Raw genomic sequence first — 17375 nt, forward strand, 5'->3', positions numbered from 1 at the left:
TATTTTTGGTGCTCCTTCTCCCATGGAACTTTCTGCAAGGACTGCCTCATAGTGACCTTTCTCTAGTCTGATTTACTACAGCACTAAATGATACCATAACCGTAATGGAATCTTTCATTATTACTTCATTAGTTGATCTTTTCTCTTCCAACTAGTCTGCCTCTGCTATCAAGGACTTTGCCTTATTCATGTACGTAAGCTTTTTATTATAGCTCTAACAGTTAACAGAGCTGAATCAATGTCCTTCTTGAGATCGAAAGACATACAAAAGAATTTCTAAAGCATTCTTTTCCAGTTCAAAGTCTTTCTCCCACCAAACACTGGCTATTCAACAGAGAGGAGAGAAGTGAAATACCTTGGTGGCATAGACTTCATATTGCTCTCTGGCTCTTCAAATACATTAGGACTCGCATCAGGGGTTACGGATATGTACGGGGCAGGTACAGATGTTGAACGTAGGTATCTCATTTCATCCTGGAATAGGTTGTCATCTTGATAGCCCACGAAATTTTCATGATGATGCCTGCATTAAATCAAACCCAGTGACTTCAAGTATGATGGCACCATAGATACTTTTCATTTTTAATCTCTTTCATAAAAGTAAAAGCAGCATGTGAAACTCTATAAGGATCAAGTATTAAAATAATCATAGATGTAAGTAACAGGAAATAAAAGTCTGACAACTTCACACATAAATATTCCAGGTACCACAAACATTTCAAATCCAAAATTGAACTCATTTTCTTTCCTTTTGAGAACTTTCCCATCCTCCAGTGTTTTGGTGAATGATCCCACCAACTATCCAGGTGCCTAGGCCAAAGTATCTTGGTGTTGTTGCAGGCCTAGTCCTCACCTGTGACCACTCAGCCCTATGAATACTACGCTTCCTCCCTTCTGACCGCCCATCATCATTGCCTTGGTTCAGGCTCATATTTCTTGCATGGACTATTGAAATACAGTCACCATTTTTGGTAGGAACATATGTAAGAATCAGTTTTGAGAAAGATTAGACCCATGAAATGTTCCATGGGGTGGGGTGGGTGTGGGTGTCCATTCCCCAGAAAGCTAAAAATATAAAATCTATGATTATGGTACAGTGGCATTTTTTAAAACCTGTTTTACGATTTGATTCTTTCCTTTTCAAACTGGAACAGAGAGTTGTTAACCTAAGTCTACTAAGTGGTCTGACTGAAGCTAAAGATTTGTTGCATTTGGCATACCTAATGATCTCCACCTCAGTCTCAAATGGATTTAGTATCACATTCTCATTTTGTTTCCTGTTCATTTTACTAAAATAGTAAGTACAAAATTAAAAAAAAACACAAAACTATATAATTCTGCTATAGAGAGGACAACATCACCAAAATGGAACTGCTGGTTAGCAAGCCATTCCTGCAGGCAATTTACAGAAATTTTCATTTGACAGCTGTTGGAAAAAAGTCTGAATTTGGTATGTGAAAGTCTGTTTACAATTCCAGTGTATAATGTACAGAAGTAAGGCTGTACAACTCAAGTCCAACATAGGAAAATAGTATACGATTAAAAGGCTTCGCCCACCTTCAGTTATACCCTTTATGAAGTTTCCATGGTTGAAGCAGAGTGATCTAACTGCAAATCAGTTCATGTATTTACTTGTTTAATATTCCTTAACCGTTTTCCTTGTGGGATAAAACCCAAACTTAGCATGGGCTACAGAGCCCCACATTACTTGATCTTAGGTAACTACTTCTGGGGCATTTCATATGTTTCTCCCAGTGGCCAAAGCTTTCACCAGCCTCTGATTCCTTAAATGTGTAATGGTATTTCATGTGTGTCTTCACACATGTGCTTTACTCTGTGAGGAACTGCTTTCCTGCATCACCTACTTGATTGATTTCTATTTATCATTCAGGACTGCTGAAGTGTCAGATCCTCTGGGAAACCTTTCCTGATTTCCTTGGAAAGATTCAGGTAGTCTCCCATTCTTCATGCTCTTATCAACATCCTAGGCATACTTCTACCATAGAACTCCTCATAAAACATTTTAGATGTTTCCTTTACAGGTGTGTCTTCCCACCAAAGTGTGAGCACGTGGAAGTCAGCATTTTATTACATTCATCTTGGTGTCTTCAAGGTCTAGAACAAAGTTGGTACGCAACTAACTAACATTTAAATGCTAACAGAATGAATACTTTAAAAAATGAAAGATCTTGATAGCAAATTGTTTCTTTCCACTTTAGCATTTTCAGCTATTAATAGACTGAAGTCAGCTTTTCAAAAAGAAAAAGATAGCTAAAGTCTTAGTTTCTAAGACATATATTTTCTATTAATAATACAAACTGATATAGTATTTACATTTTTTTTTAATACTTAACTACCACGAAGTGTGTACCCTTCCAGTCATAAATTGGTCAAGGCAACTCACAAAATAAATTCCTGGAGGTCTCTTTATTGTACACAAAAGGTAATGCAGTGTGTATTCAGAGCGTAATATTCATCAACAATGGCTATTAATCCCAAGTAATTAAAAAAAAAAAACAACCACCAAGTTATATTACCTAGCTAATGTCTGCAGGTAGAGACAAGGCATTTTAACAGGAAGATCCTCAGAAATGCCCTCTTTCACACTGGGAAGATGAGACTGAAACGGCTTTGCCGGATGGTAACACAGAATGCTTGGCTCAGCTGCGCTGCTCAGGGACAGCAGGAAGAGCGCGTTCGCTTTAATCACTTGGTGAGCTTCCATAGTGGGCAAGGCACGAGGAGTCTTGACTTGCATTGGCTTCCTCCTGGATTGTTTGACCTGGGAAAGAAAACTTTGCAGTGATCTTTTCCTACTTAGGTTCAAATTTTAAATTTCTTAACTTAAGTATTGTGTGTTTCTAATAAAAATTATTAAACACTTATAGAACTATTTTAAAATAATAATAGTGATTACCAAAAATAACATTCACTTTATGCTTCTCTTGAACTGTCCGAAATTATTTTATTTTGGACACAAACTATTTCTTTTCTTTCACTGGGAAAATCTAAATGTAATTATTTTTTAAAAGGGTAAACAGTTTTTTGCGTGTGTATGTGCATTATGTTTTCAGCAAAATTTTTAGTTAGGTGTGCCTCTAGTTCCCATGAGACCTATAACATAATTAAGGGTTAAGACAGAGAGGAGATAAAGAGAGGAGAAGGGAAAAGAGGGAGAGTTCAGAGAGAGAAAGGTGAAGAGGGAAAGCTATGTACATGTGTAGAGTAGTACATCATAAAAATAAAGAATTACATAGTAAACATTTGTCAGTAAGGCATATGTGCCACAGGTTAGTTGTCTCGTATTATCCCAAGATATAATTTATTTTTGTAATTAAAAATAGCTAAGCTAGTACAAATATGAAATTTGTATATCATTCCTACTATAAAAGCTGATCTTGAATATCAATTCTGTGGAGTTATCTGATACTGTATGATGATAAAGAGGGATCTGTATAAGATTTATTCTTATCATTAACAGTACAGCCAGAACAGAATAAAAATACCTTCTCCCTTGCAGCAGCCTGTTTCTCACGGAGGTATTTTTCTCTACAGCGATCACATACCAGATACCAAGTGCTTCCTCCTATGCCACCATCACCACAATTACCAGCCCATCCTCCACAAAAGTGCCCAATGCTATTGTAACCTTGTCCACCAGCATATCGGCCACAACCTTGAAACAAGAGCAAAAATACACTTGAAGTGTCCTTAACAATCTGATTCTTGACACTTATACATGAATGGCAATTTACCTTTGCAAAGTAAGCAAAATACTAAAGTAAGTATCTGACTTTTTTTTTTTTTCAGGCTATTAACTGCATCAGAAAAATAGAACGCTTGGCCAAAAAATAATCAATTGAATGACGCCTAAAATACTGGAGATACTCTATACAGCTAGAAAAAAAAAATTTAAGATGGGGGTACATTCAGGTTTACTGACATGCCAAGATTGGACAAAATATTCTGTAAGAATGATATATTTGAAGGAATCATGTATTTTACAAAACATTTCAGGTTTAATATGTAGAAAGAAAAAAAAATTAACCAAATTCATGACAGGTAAATTTTGGAATACTTACCAACTGTTATAGAAATAGTTACATTTATCTAAAATACAGTCTTCTGATTAAATAGTTGAGATGAGTTTCACCGGAAAATGACCAAGGAAATCAGTATAGTCTAATTTAATTTGCAATTTTTAACAGGAAAACATTAAAATTGATGGAGACCTAATACTGGGATCTTTCTTATGTACATGGACATGCCATTATTTCTGATGTGTTAGACAACTTAACAACACCCTTTGGGCAACACATAAAACATTTAAAAAATAAATAGTACTTCAGAATGTGATCCATTAAGATGCCATTGTACTAAATTGCCTTACCACCATGCTATCAGAATTTCTTTACCTATTTTCCACAAAACTGATACTGATGCACTTTAATTAAACAGTTTGCCTTTACTTTAACATAATTCATAGAGCAGCTCAAGTTAGAAGTGACTTACTTAGTTCATTTTTTTTTTTTTTTTTTTTTTTTTTTTTTTTTACACAAAGTACCTATAGATTTAATAATGTTGGTTACCTGGGTGAGCCTGTCGCATGTGATAGGTCACTGGGTATGGATGGGATTCTCCACACAGCTCACAGATGGTATCTTTCTCTGGTCCTCCCACTGCCAGCTGGGCCATCTCACCAAACAAATTACCCCTGGGTCGAACTTCTGTCTTTTCCTTTTTCTTTTTGTCTTTTTTGGCCTTCTTGTTCTCTTTTTCACACTCTTTCTTTTTAAGGACTGCACAAGAACCGGGACTTGGGAAAATCATATTCTGGGAAGCTGCTTTGATAGTAGCCAAAGAAATGTCTTCCCAAAAAGCCACTAAATGTTGCAAAGTTAAGGGAAGAGGAGATTTGGACTTCATCGGGTGGTGCATGGACATTTCGAACGTGGCTTCGGTTTTCCCATCCTCACATTTTTCATGCAGAGGTGGTTCTTTAAGCATAGACAACACCTTATTTTTGTTGATACTACCCATTTTAGATATATCTGGCCCATGAGGTGCAATATTAAACATATTCAGTGCAGATGATATCTCCAATGAATGTCTATTTTTTAATTTGGTTTCCTTTTCTTCTGTAGGCTGTTGGCTGTTTAAACTATTTCTTATAGGAGCATGTTCTTTGGAAAGTTCAGGATTAAATTTTAAGAAGGAAGAACAGGCCATTGCATCGTGTACTATGCCTTCGTGCCACAGGAAGGAGGCAAAGACCGCTCTGGCACACTCAGCCACAGAAGGAGACATGGCCTGCTTGGCTGGCTCTAAAGGTTTGGAGCCATCTCCTTTAAAGAGAAAGCTAGATTTTTCCTTTTTGGGCCTGGTGTGCCTGTTAGCACACTTTCTACTTATTTTGGGGGATGCTCTCATTTCCTGTTCATCTTTCAGTGGTGCTTTTCCTATGCTGAAATGAACTTTATTGGAACTTTCATCCACACTCTTAAATTCACTGCTTTCGTCACAGGTGCTATCCGTTAGACTATTTGTTTTTAAAGTACTTGAAGTGCAGACCTCGACCACTTCACTGTGAAGGTTTTCTTGAACCACATGGGGAGAAGGAGCTCTATTTTCGGATCCAGGGGAATCTTTAGAATCCTTTGGTACCGGTTTTGGTTTTGGTGATGTTGATCGTCCTCTTAATGGTTCTGTGAGGGGCATTTTCTTCTTGCGTAGCGTATCTGGGTCAAGTGTGTAAGAGTCTGATTTGGAACGCTCTCGAGGAGGATCAAGTTTAGTTTTAACAGGAGCAGTGGTTTTTTGAGGTAGATTTTTTTCATGTGGTGAGGAGGAGCGTGGAGAACTAGCACCAGATGGGCTAGACCTATTGGCTGGGAGAGTCTTTGGCTTAGGAGATGATGACCGAGAACCTGGTCCCGGGGATTCAGCTCTAAAGCTAGAAGGCATCCTCCCATCAGATTTTAGCGTCTGCAAGGTGTTATGGTTGGGGGACAAGGACCTACTATGAGAGTCTGACCTCAATTTTGCAGCATCAGATTTCAACATAAGGGATTCACTAGCTGATAAGCCTTCTGTACCCCTTGGCTTCTTCTGATCAGCAGTAGTCCTGCTCATACGTCCATCAGGTTTAAGTGATCTGCTGTGTTTAGAGGACAGTTCTGATTTTCCTGATGTAGAGACTGGTCTAGAAGATGTTGAGATAGTTCCTCGGTCACCTGTATGGTCCATTTCATAGTGAAACTTGTTAATAAAACTATAACTTACTGACAATATAGCCACTAAATACTGAATAAAAACAGCTAAAAATTTTATATTGCATAGACAAAAATGCTTGAAGAATAAAGGAAAACAGGGAAATATTTCTTGTAAAATTTCTATTGCATCATTATACAACCATTTCCACCAAAAACTGTTTTCATGGATGCACAACAGACTGAACAAATAATACCTATGCATCAGTATGAATTATCCATGATCTCTGAATCTCAGCCCTAGTACAATTATTAATTAGAATTTAAATTTAGGGACAGACTAGAAAGAAAAACCAGAACTTTTTTTTTTTTTTGGAATAAGAAATCAGGAAAACCTACAGATTTTAAAATATAAGGTAGTTGAAGCTAAATTTCACATCCTTTTAGGGTAATGGTACAGATCTTACTGAATTAGGAAACTGAATTTATATATAGATACGTTTACTATTTTCAAGTACACAAATACATATAATTATGCTGATAAAGAGCTGCTTAGGAAACACTCTAATGATTGGATTAGAATTTATAATTAATATATGAGTGCCCGAAAGTTATTATTTAATTACATGTAATTCAGACAGTCTATTGTTTATAAACAGAGTGTATTCTAAAAGTTTATTTAGTTCATTAAGTTTAGCTGGTTAGAACTTAGAGCTTGTGTCCTCTTAAAAAAAAAATGGTGGGATCCACAGAATTAGTGGTATAAGTCTGAAACATGGGGCCCTGAAATTAGGAGTCAGGAAAATAACAGAAAAAAAGGATAAAAAATGTCTCCCTTTCCCAGGCAGAGCACTAGATAGTTCTACAGGGACACCATGTGTTTTTGGCATCGGCCCTCATGCAGGGCCTCTTCTTCCTCATGCTTTCCTTTGAGGCATTAGAGCCAGGCTGTCTTTGTCACCAATAAGGGGTAAACCTACGACATCACCTTTCTTCCCTAAAATAAAAACTTCTACTTTAATGCATATAATATTAGTTGTCAGGAGAAAAGCAATCTGATCAAAGTGATTCAGGTGGTATTAAAGACTGAAAACCCACAACCTTGGTAGAAGTATTCATATTTTTTGAAAAAGGGTATGTGGTAAATTGAGATGGATCTCTTAACTGGTTATATTGCAGGTATTTCTCTCTGTCTCTCTTTTGGAAAAGGGATGCAAACTAATTTGGATAACGTACGGAAATGTTTTTTGGCTGGTTTGTGTGTGTATGTGCGTGTGCAAGTGTACACAGGTGTTTATAGTCAACACTCAAGTTGTCTACAAGTCAAGACAGTATTGCCATAGAATCTGCTCTCCTAATGGAAGGTCCATAAGGACTGGTATTTTGGTCTGTTACTCTTCATTGATATAATGTCAAGAATGGGTCCTGGAATATAGTATGTGCTCAATAAGTAATTTTTTCTCCTGCTATTCCCAAATTTCAGATTCCCTGAAAATCCACTTTATAATTATGACTCCCAAGGCCACAGGGCAGAGGTAACTGTAGCCACTATGGTGTAAAGGTCAGATGCTTACAAGTCTTGCAATTCTGTAGTAAAATAATGAAGGATGGCGAATAGCCTCTCTAGAGCACATTCATGAATGGAACAGTTATTTTAACTGCAACATGCCAGTGTTCAGGATAATTATTCTAGTTCTTTGAATGAGTAAAATATACCAAATATAATGCTCTTCAGTTTCTACAGTTCTTTACCATTCTATCATGAATTTCATTTATCATATGCAGTATGTGTTCTTTGCATAAAAACAGTATAAGAGACCAGGCTGATTTAAGTTGGAAAAGTGGTGAAAAAAAATTACAATAAAAAAAAAAAATTCTAGATACTGATGCTGCCCTGGTAGAGCACAGATAAAAAGATGTAAAATCTTGACAAATAAGTGCTCTCAAACTGTACAAAAGTAGTTTAACAAACTGTTGCTCATCTAATTAATCTAGTAATAGATCACAGAGCAAATTTTGTAAATAAATAAACTGTATTTGGTAGAATTAAATATCAGTCTAGTCCTTTCCACTAATTTTCAATGTGTGATGTTTGGAGTACTAGTTTTTTTTGTTAACTAATCTGACAGCTGGAAGTGCTTTCATCATCACATTTATTTCAGAAGCTGAATGATATGTAACAGTAAAACTAGACAAATAAGTAAACAGTAAATCTTTCATGTTTGCCAGTCCTTTCTCTAAGAGATCAATTCATGAATCGAAACGGGTTTGCTTTCTAAATCAATGGTGCGCAATTCCTCCTAAAGGGCAATCTCTGTGGTAGTCTGAACAATGGACTCTTACAAATATCAGGAACACCACCTGTCATGTGCTAGCAAAAAACGTTTGCTACATAGAGAGGGTTAGAGAGTACAGGCGCCTGTATACTTCATTTCTTTTCCTCTACAGTGGTGAATATTTTCTTGAGATCTGTAAGTGGTCACAGGTGAATACCTTTTGGGAGTCCAAGTATATATATAATGCAGAATTATTTCTTCCTGAACTGTTAATTGCCAAATGATAAACAAATCCTTTTGAAAAATTTATATATCTCATATATTTTTTAAAAAAGAGTGTCATGTTTGTTAAGTATGACCCATGTGCTAACTGACATTTACCTTCTTCATTTGGGTTTAAAAAGTTTTGAAGCATGTAGTCAGTATTAGGAAAAACTGTCGTGTTGTAGCTGCTCGAAATATCAATAAATATAAAATATTTAGAGCACACATAATACTTTCAAATTCATCACTTAATTTAGCTTAATGATTATATTTATCATATGTAAGTTTAAGTGATAGTAGGCAAAAACTGTCTACTTCAATGGAATTCTGAAGAAAAAATTACACAGGGCAGGATGCAAATTTAGTACATTCAAACAAATTAGTAAACACATTAAATGTTACATATTCATTCATTAATGACCTGTATCATTTTTTTCATGCCAAAATCATAAATCATCAGGTTGTGTGATACTACACTATAATTAACATGCCAGAATATAATACTATATTGTGCTATGCCATACTATGTATCAGGTTACACAACACTATATACTGTAGAGATCCGGTTCTACAATACTATTTATTATCCTATAGGAATATATAGTATCACTGTCAACTGCAAAAAGGAGAAATGTAAAAACGTTTCACCGATTTCTAAGAAAAGGGAAAGTTACTTGAAAAACTTATGCAATATGTTAACCACTGGTGCAAAAATAACTTGATAAAATTTTCTTAAAAAACAGGATTTTAAGTTTAATTAAGTATTACTTTAAGACAAAAAAAAAAAAACCAAGTAGGCATCTATAGTCTTGTAAAAGACCAAAAGCGTATTTTTAAACTGTCTGAAATTTTATCAGTGGTCATAGTAGTTTGAATGTTTCTAAATTTAAAATATTAAAACTAAGTAACTAAGAAAATGCTATAAGGAAGACTCAATGCCAGACGGGACATGTAGGTTTAGACCTATGTATCTACATATGTGTATCTATCCTGATAATTAAGTTAAACTAAAAAATTTCAACTTAATTATCAAAGCGTTTTTCATAAGAAACTAAAACAGGAAAATGATTTAACATTCATAGCAGAAAAATAAGTTTAAGACTAAACCTGTCACATGAGATACTATGTTCTTAGAGATCACAATGTGCTTTATGCCTCACACATATATACCATCTTGTTCTGGTAACATTGACTTTACAACTCCCCAAATCAGGCACTTCTTTCTATATACCTATTTTGTTTTTTAAGACCTTATATAGGTTTGAAATTAAGTAAAGGTAATATTTAACCTATAAATATAATAAACATGCATATCAATTAGGATAATTAATAATGTAATATTGAATATATACAACACAAATTACCCCAAAATATCATATTTTAAATAAAATGATAAACTTTAATCTTAAAAAATGGAATGGGATGGAAATGACTGAGGTGAACTAATAAAACTTTACTGAAACCTCCTATGTTCACTACGAATGGCCCATCCGTGAATGCACGCATACCCACCCTTGAGTTTGTGAGACAGAGATGAGAGAGCAGAGGCAGGCCCAGCTACACCATAAGTTTTGTAAATGCGCTCGCGAGAAGCAAGGTTGTGAGATGGAGATTCTATAGTGGAAAACATTGGCAAAGAAGCAGCACAGATTCAATGGAAAAAAAAATTCAGCAGAGAACACAAGCAGAAACAAAGCATTTCAAATGGTATGCACAATCACCTTAGTAAAAAGTTTAGATTTTGCTAAATTTTCCAACAGGTTTATATTTCTCTAAAATTAAAATGGAAAACAAAGGTCAAATTGATTTAAATTAATAAAGATAGCTCCATATGCATTTAAAGTTAAGTAAGGCTCATTGCTCTCATAAACCAAATTTGAACATTCCTTTTTAGACTAATATTTCTTTAACTCAGTTTTCTTTTCTTTGGTGCTCATTTACTTATAAAATAAAAGTTTATAAGTAAATTTTTTTCTTTTGTAAATAGTGCGAGATACAGAAATATTACTTACAGTTTATCATAGCTACTGTCACCTAGTTTTCTGTACGGACACATGACTATGATTTTTCCAGTATGTATGGAAACATTTAGGGTTGACTACTTTTCTGAGTCCACCTTTGGTGGGAAATGTTAGTGCTACTCCCAATATTTAGTATTTTTCCTGTAGAGCTATTACTGAGATACCAAATTTTGTTTATAAAAAGTTTTGCAACACAAACAAAGCAAAGCAAATTTACAAGTCACTGAAAAATGTTAGACACATTAATGATTTACCATGCAGAAAACGAAGTACTTAAAATTATCTTTTTTCCAAATAATTAATAGAACCTCTAAATTGTAGTGTTTTAAGAGTAGTATCTTAAAAAAACCCTCTATCTAAATCTGAAAAACAATCCATTTTATTTAAAATTTTAACTCCTAGTGATGAAAATAAATGTAATCAGCTGAGCTAAAATAAATGCAGGTAGTAAGGAGATAACTTTCTTGTCATTGAAATAAAAAATTGGATACAACATACACTTTTCTCAAAACAGAAAAAGTAATAGTTGACTGACTTATTAGTGTGGCCAAGATTAAAGATGAACTACTCGTAAGCCAAGAAGTCATTCCATGCAAGGTACTGACTATGCATTACGTGTCAGACACTGTCCTAGGAATTGAAGATAAAACGATGAACAGAAATAAAAGTCCATACTCTGATGGAGTGTATTTTCAGGTCAAAGGAGAGGCAACAAGCAAATATATACTAGATCAAGTGGTGATGAACTTGGGAGCCACAAGCATACAGATGCTGAGTGACATTCCATGCGTGGCTGGAGAGGACCAGTTAGGGAGTGGGGTCCAGAAGAGACAAAGCCCTGGGACGCTCCTAGGAAGACAGAACAGAGGAGGATGCAGAAAAGAGAAATGAACAGTCAATGAGGTAGGAAATATCCAGCAGAAGGTATTTCAGGGAAAAAAAGAGGGATCAACTCTGTCACACTGCTGACAGATCAAGTACAATGAGATCTTAGCACTGACGAACAAAAGTGACTAGAGTAATTTCTGTGAATAAGGATGACTGCAAGGATCCCTTGCAGTGGTTCAAGAGAGAAAGGTAGGAGTGCATAGACAGATGGCACATACATGCCCTCAAAACATCTTCACCTAAGTAAAAAAAAAAATCTTAAATTTTTGTTTTTGAGCAACCTTCTTTTTGAAATCTATAAAACCTCAAAGGTACCAAGCACTGCAAAAGGAATTCTTCTGCTATTTAAAAACAATCTTAATTGGAAGCATCCATAAACTTTATAAATGTGAAAAACATGGCAATTTATAGGGTAAGATGTTAGAGGTTTAAGGACAAACTCCTGGAAGAGGTTTTGAAGCCAGAACAGATTTGAAGTCTTTTCAATATGTTACAAAGCCTAGAGAAATTGAATTCCTAGTTATGATTCACAGTGAATAAGAAAAAACATTTTTTTGAAAGTTTTAAATGCCTAAAGAAATTAAGCTATGACTACACATACACTTGTTCTATGCATTTAATTTTTACAAAATTTGCTCATATTTGAACATAGTTTGATATAGTTAACTTTTTAAAAGATTCGTATTTTTCAATTTAAAAAGAGAAACAATCCTTAAGACATACATTGATATCGATGCACAAAAGAAAAAAAAGTCAATTAACTTTCAGGCAATTTGTTGGAAACTAAATCATGTTCTTTTTAAAAAATCTCACTTTATGGGCAAAACAACCAATTATTAAATTTGCCTCTGTGGAATTCTGATTATTGTGGGTGTAATATATAGTTCACTCAAGAGAGTATTAAAAAAAATATAAAAAACGGTATTTTTCTCCAGTACTCATTTGAAGTCAGTGTTGTGTGTTTGGTATAAGATATCCCTTTATTAACAATACAGTTCTTTATGCATCATTTATTCTTTGTTCTTTGTTTTGGATCCCAACTATTAAGTTCCCTGGGGAACTTAGTTCATTTTCTGATCACAGCAACTTTGAGTTCACTGTAAACTATACTTAAAAAAATCTGGTAAATCCAAATTTCAGTTTAACAAGGACAAATTGTGGTTTTGTTGTGAGTATGAGAACCTTGACCTTGTCACTGGGAACAGAAACTGGAAGAATCAAAGAATATGTCACCATCTGGTGGCAGCACACAAAACTGCAGTTCTGGGATTTAAAAAGCGGCATATACTCCTTTTTGTCGTTAAGTCAACAATTAAGCAACGATCAGAAATGTTAAATGGAATATGAGAAAGGACACTATGCTGGAGATACATTATATCCAAGAGGTCAGCTGTCTAATCACATCGCCTATGTCACTATCCCTGATACTCAGACAGGGGAAGTAATATTGATGCAATTTTTTCCACAGAACATCTTACTGGAGGCTACAAATAACTGGCAGAAATAATCTTCAGCATCTACTTTTGCTTCTCTTCTAGTTCTCAATCGTAAAGAGCTTTGAATTGGATTTTATAGTCTCAGGAAAATTACTAAATGTAATCTTAACATAGATGGAAGAATTTGAGGAAGTTTTATAAATAAATCTATGACAATGCTCAAATTTTCACTGTATTCTGTCCATTCTTACACATACCTACATTGATGTGTGTGTATATATATATTTTAAAATATAAGAAAGAAACCTGATTTTAGAGACCTTCACAAGCAATGATCATAAAATTTCATTGAGCTTATGGTAGAATGACAGGGACAGTGTTCCTGACTTTCTTCACTTGATTTAAATCTCAGTACTGTACAGTTGTATTCTGCTCTGAATAGAACTTCAGATATTTTTGACAATATAGATGCCTTCCATACGCAGTAAATGGTTAAGTCTAACTTGATATTCTGGAAATTATTTTTAAATTATCTATTTTTAAAAATATAAAAAACCTCATTTATTGGTACTTGAGACAATATATAAATTATTCATCCTGTTCAGAAGATGTGAGTAACTGAACAATATGGAGATAAAAAAATTAGTATAATTAAGTATAATAATTATTCCCACTTTCGTCTATTAATAGTTTGGAGGATTTAAAATAAGGTGATAGTAATAACGAGATACTCTTAGCTAGCAGGACTGACAGCTTTAGATGCGATATCACCGCATGATCGGTAAATCCAGAATCCTGGTAAATGTATCAGGAAAAAAGCTGAATTACATAAATGCTAAAGGAGCTTAAGAAATGTAATAGGAAATAAAATTTATTCACATAAATGTTAGTATACTAAATGAATTATAAAATAATGAAAGCTAGAACAAAATTTCCAACAGAAGGATAGAACAGAAACAGGCTTTTCATTAGACTATAACATTAACCTAGAGATAAGAGAGTTAGAAGGTGGATGAAAATCTGTAAGGTGGATAATCCCCAAAACACAATGTGTCTCTAAATAACTTCTAGACATAACTCCACCTGCATAAAACACATTTAGAGCATATAAGTGAATACACAGTAAATTTCAAGTAATTCTGGTTAAGGGATAGAACATTAGGGAAAAGCGTATCATTTCAGAGTTTTTGATGGCCGAGATAGAAAAATTCTGAGCAAAATCTGATGTGTATGTATCCTGGGCCTTAGAAAGAATAACTTCAAAAAGCTCCATGAAATGGTTAAGTATTCCCCCTTAAGCAATGATGTGAGGCACAAGAGGGCTGGCTCTCCACAAACTTATTGGTTGCAAAGCAAAAAATGGTAACTATCAATCAGAGAAATCAAGACACTTAGTTCAGGTTCATGACAATCATGTCTTGTTTTCAGAAGGATACAACCTATGAAGCACAAAGACAGCTAAAACTGAAACCAAAACAAAAAGGCTTTTAGAGAAGATACCTATGTTTGAAGAAAGAAGAAAAGAGCAGGCACGATATAAATCCAAGGTTCCATCCGAGCCACACCTTCACGGTAGGCAGGTAAGCAAATGGACAAATTTTGTGGTATGATTACAATCCAGGATAGAAAGGACCTCTCAGTCTTGGAAACAAGGCTGGCTTTTATACACTAACATTCGTAGTAATATCTGAAAATAGTGTTACTATATGAAGAATCAATCTCAAGACAAATAATAAAGTTATGTTGTAAAATGTACAATGAGGAGTAGCTAGGAAACCTCAATTGTTCCTTTCCAAATTCTTTCTTGCCACTCCTTCCACACTGAGAATAAAACTGCTCTTTCTCAGGCTGTGATTTCTTCCAATCTACCTTGACATAAGAGATGTTAAGTGCTCGGTCAAAAGGCAATAATGGTATCAGCAGATAACATTCAGTGGAAACCCCACTTTATGGACGGAGTAAACAGGGCTCAGATGTGTCAAGTAACCTAACTAAAATAAAGCTAGTAAATGGCTGGAGGGGAAATTTGTGTTTTAAGTCTTTCCATCACTTTATCTCTATAAGCTAAATAAACACAATGCGTTAGTATATATTAGTATTCTCAAATATAAATAAATATGCATGCAGATACTCAAGTGGACCTTTTCAGTCATATTTAGCAAATTTTGGTCTCATTTAAGAATGTGACATTCAGGTGTAACAGAAAAACTCTTGTTGCAAGGTAACCTTGAGGTTTCCTATCTGGGCTTGAAAGTCCTGTCAAAATAACAGATAATATAACAAATAATAACAAAATAACATATGTTTCATGTTTAAAATGTCTGGGAGAATGTAATTGCCTTCATTATCATTTTTTCTACAAGAAAAATAAAAACAAACTACGTACCATCCTGTACAGTAGATATAAAATGCCTATGTTAAACACAGTCATTTGGAATAGTTTCTCATCTGGAGGATTGTGCTTAAGTATAAACTCAGAATTATCATAACTCTGTATATTAGACATCATCTCGTCATATTATAGCAGCTTTAATTAGTACTGAAATATTCTTCCTCTTCTTTGAAGATGTACTCTGAGTAAATACTGGAATATCTAGCATAAAATAGTAAGAAATACATGATCTTAAATTCATGGTTTACACTGAAGAAAGGGACCATCTGAGGCATTAACGGTCAATAAATATTCTTTCAATGCCTGTGATGTTTAAGATGGTCAGGGGCTATGGAACAGAAAATGATGCTTTCAAAAGGGATGAGTAAAGACAGTGAAAATAGAAAAGAAAAGCAGGCAGAGATCTCATTCTCCACCTCAGTTCACTAGAACCTCACTGCAAAATTGCTTACCAATTCTAAAAACTACATAAATAATTTAAAATAAAAGAGTAAATTATAGAACAGTAAAGAAAAAGCTTATATGCACACTTTTCTCTCTCCCTCATGCCTATCCACACATAAGACAAAGGAAAATTGTAATTTTATTCCTGTAATTATTCTATTTCACTACAGTAACAGTTGAAATAATTTCTGTATATATAATTTTGTTAATTTCAAAAAAAAAATTACCAAATTAATGTACCAGAATAAATACCAATTCCAAAGATCAGTAAAAAACTATGACTCAGGAACGAAACAACCTAAAGAATTACTGATAATAACACTCACAGAAATTCTAGGTAAAGTTAACGTGCAGGGCAGTTCATGTGTGTCTACGTAGAGCTTGTCTACTTAACTGGGAACCTGAGTTATAACATTTAGGAAATCTTTTTTTCCTTTCCAACTATTCTGCATTCTTAAAATTAAACTATAAAGGAAAAAATAACCAACCCAAACAAAACTAATACTCTAGATGATAAAACAAATGTAGTCAGAAATTTTAAAAACACATATTGGAGCACCTGGGTGGCACAGCTGGTTAAAGCAACTGACTCTTGGTTTCGGCTCAGGTCATGATCTCAGGGTTGTGAGATCGAGCCCTGCATCAGGCTCCACGCTCAGCATGGAGTCTGAGTTTCTCTCTCCCTCTGCAACCCCCGACCCCTCTTGCTCTCTCTCAAATAAATAAATAAATCTTAAACACACACACACAATTAAAGGCCAGTTTTGGCAGCATTCCTTATCAGTACACAAAGGTGAATATTTAAAACATGGCCCCTGTAGTCAGGAAGACCGGCCTCACATTCTGGCTATACCAAATTCACTTAAAAGAAACAAACAAACTGGCCAGTACGACCACTTTACTGTATGTGTTTCTAGGAAAAAACATGTATCCTAAGCTTCTGTTTCCTTATTTGTAAGATGGGGGACATTACCTTAAATGAGGATGTATTAAAGTGCTTAAATACAGTGCTTAGTACATAGCGGTGACTATCAGTATAAACAAAAATTAGTAAATATAGTCTTCTATACATGTTTTATTTTAGTATCATAAAAATATAAGGCAAAAAATGATTCTCATTTTACTAATTAGTAATGGGAAATTCAGTATGTAGCCATCTTCTAAAGCTAGGTGAGCTACTGGTGTGATGGATAGCAGTGATGTTCAGGAAAGAATACCCTATTCAGGTAGTCTTAACAATAAGCACTCTGCTATATTTAATTTTTTTAATATGATGTGATTAAGGGCATTCTAATTTATTTCCAAAACATTAAAACTATTTTTAGATTTCCTACTGTTTTTAGTCATGCTAAAAATTAAGAATTCTGGTTTCTGGAATTTGAAAGTCAAACTTCAGTGATATTCTAATGAGACGAAGAGGTTTAGAAGAAAGATTTAAGTAATTC

The 17375-nt window shown here is 34.5% G+C and overlaps 1 protein-coding gene across 13 annotated transcripts in view; it reads right to left on the minus strand.

Moving 5' to 3' along the window:
* The window catches only part of MYCBP2 (MYC binding protein 2), a 257559-nt gene that overhangs the window by 42659 nt on the left and 197525 nt on the right, over positions 1-17375 (minus strand). For all 13 annotated transcript variants that reach the window (XM_034665322.1, XM_034665323.1, XM_034665327.1 and 10 more), the window contains 4 exons: positions 4590-6233; positions 3507-3676; positions 2538-2782; positions 356-523 (listed from right to left, as the gene is read on the minus strand). In XM_034665322.1, coding sequence (XP_034521213.1) covers positions 356-523; positions 2538-2782; positions 3507-3676; positions 4590-6233 — 2227 coding nt within the window. The remainder of the gene's footprint in view (positions 1-355; positions 524-2537; positions 2783-3506; positions 3677-4589; positions 6234-17375) is intronic.

The sequence above is a fragment of the Ailuropoda melanoleuca genome, chromosome 7 (assembly GCF_002007445.2).
Source record: "Ailuropoda melanoleuca isolate Jingjing chromosome 7, ASM200744v2, whole genome shotgun sequence".
NCBI lineage: Eukaryota > Metazoa > Chordata > Mammalia > Carnivora > Ursidae > Ailuropoda > Ailuropoda melanoleuca.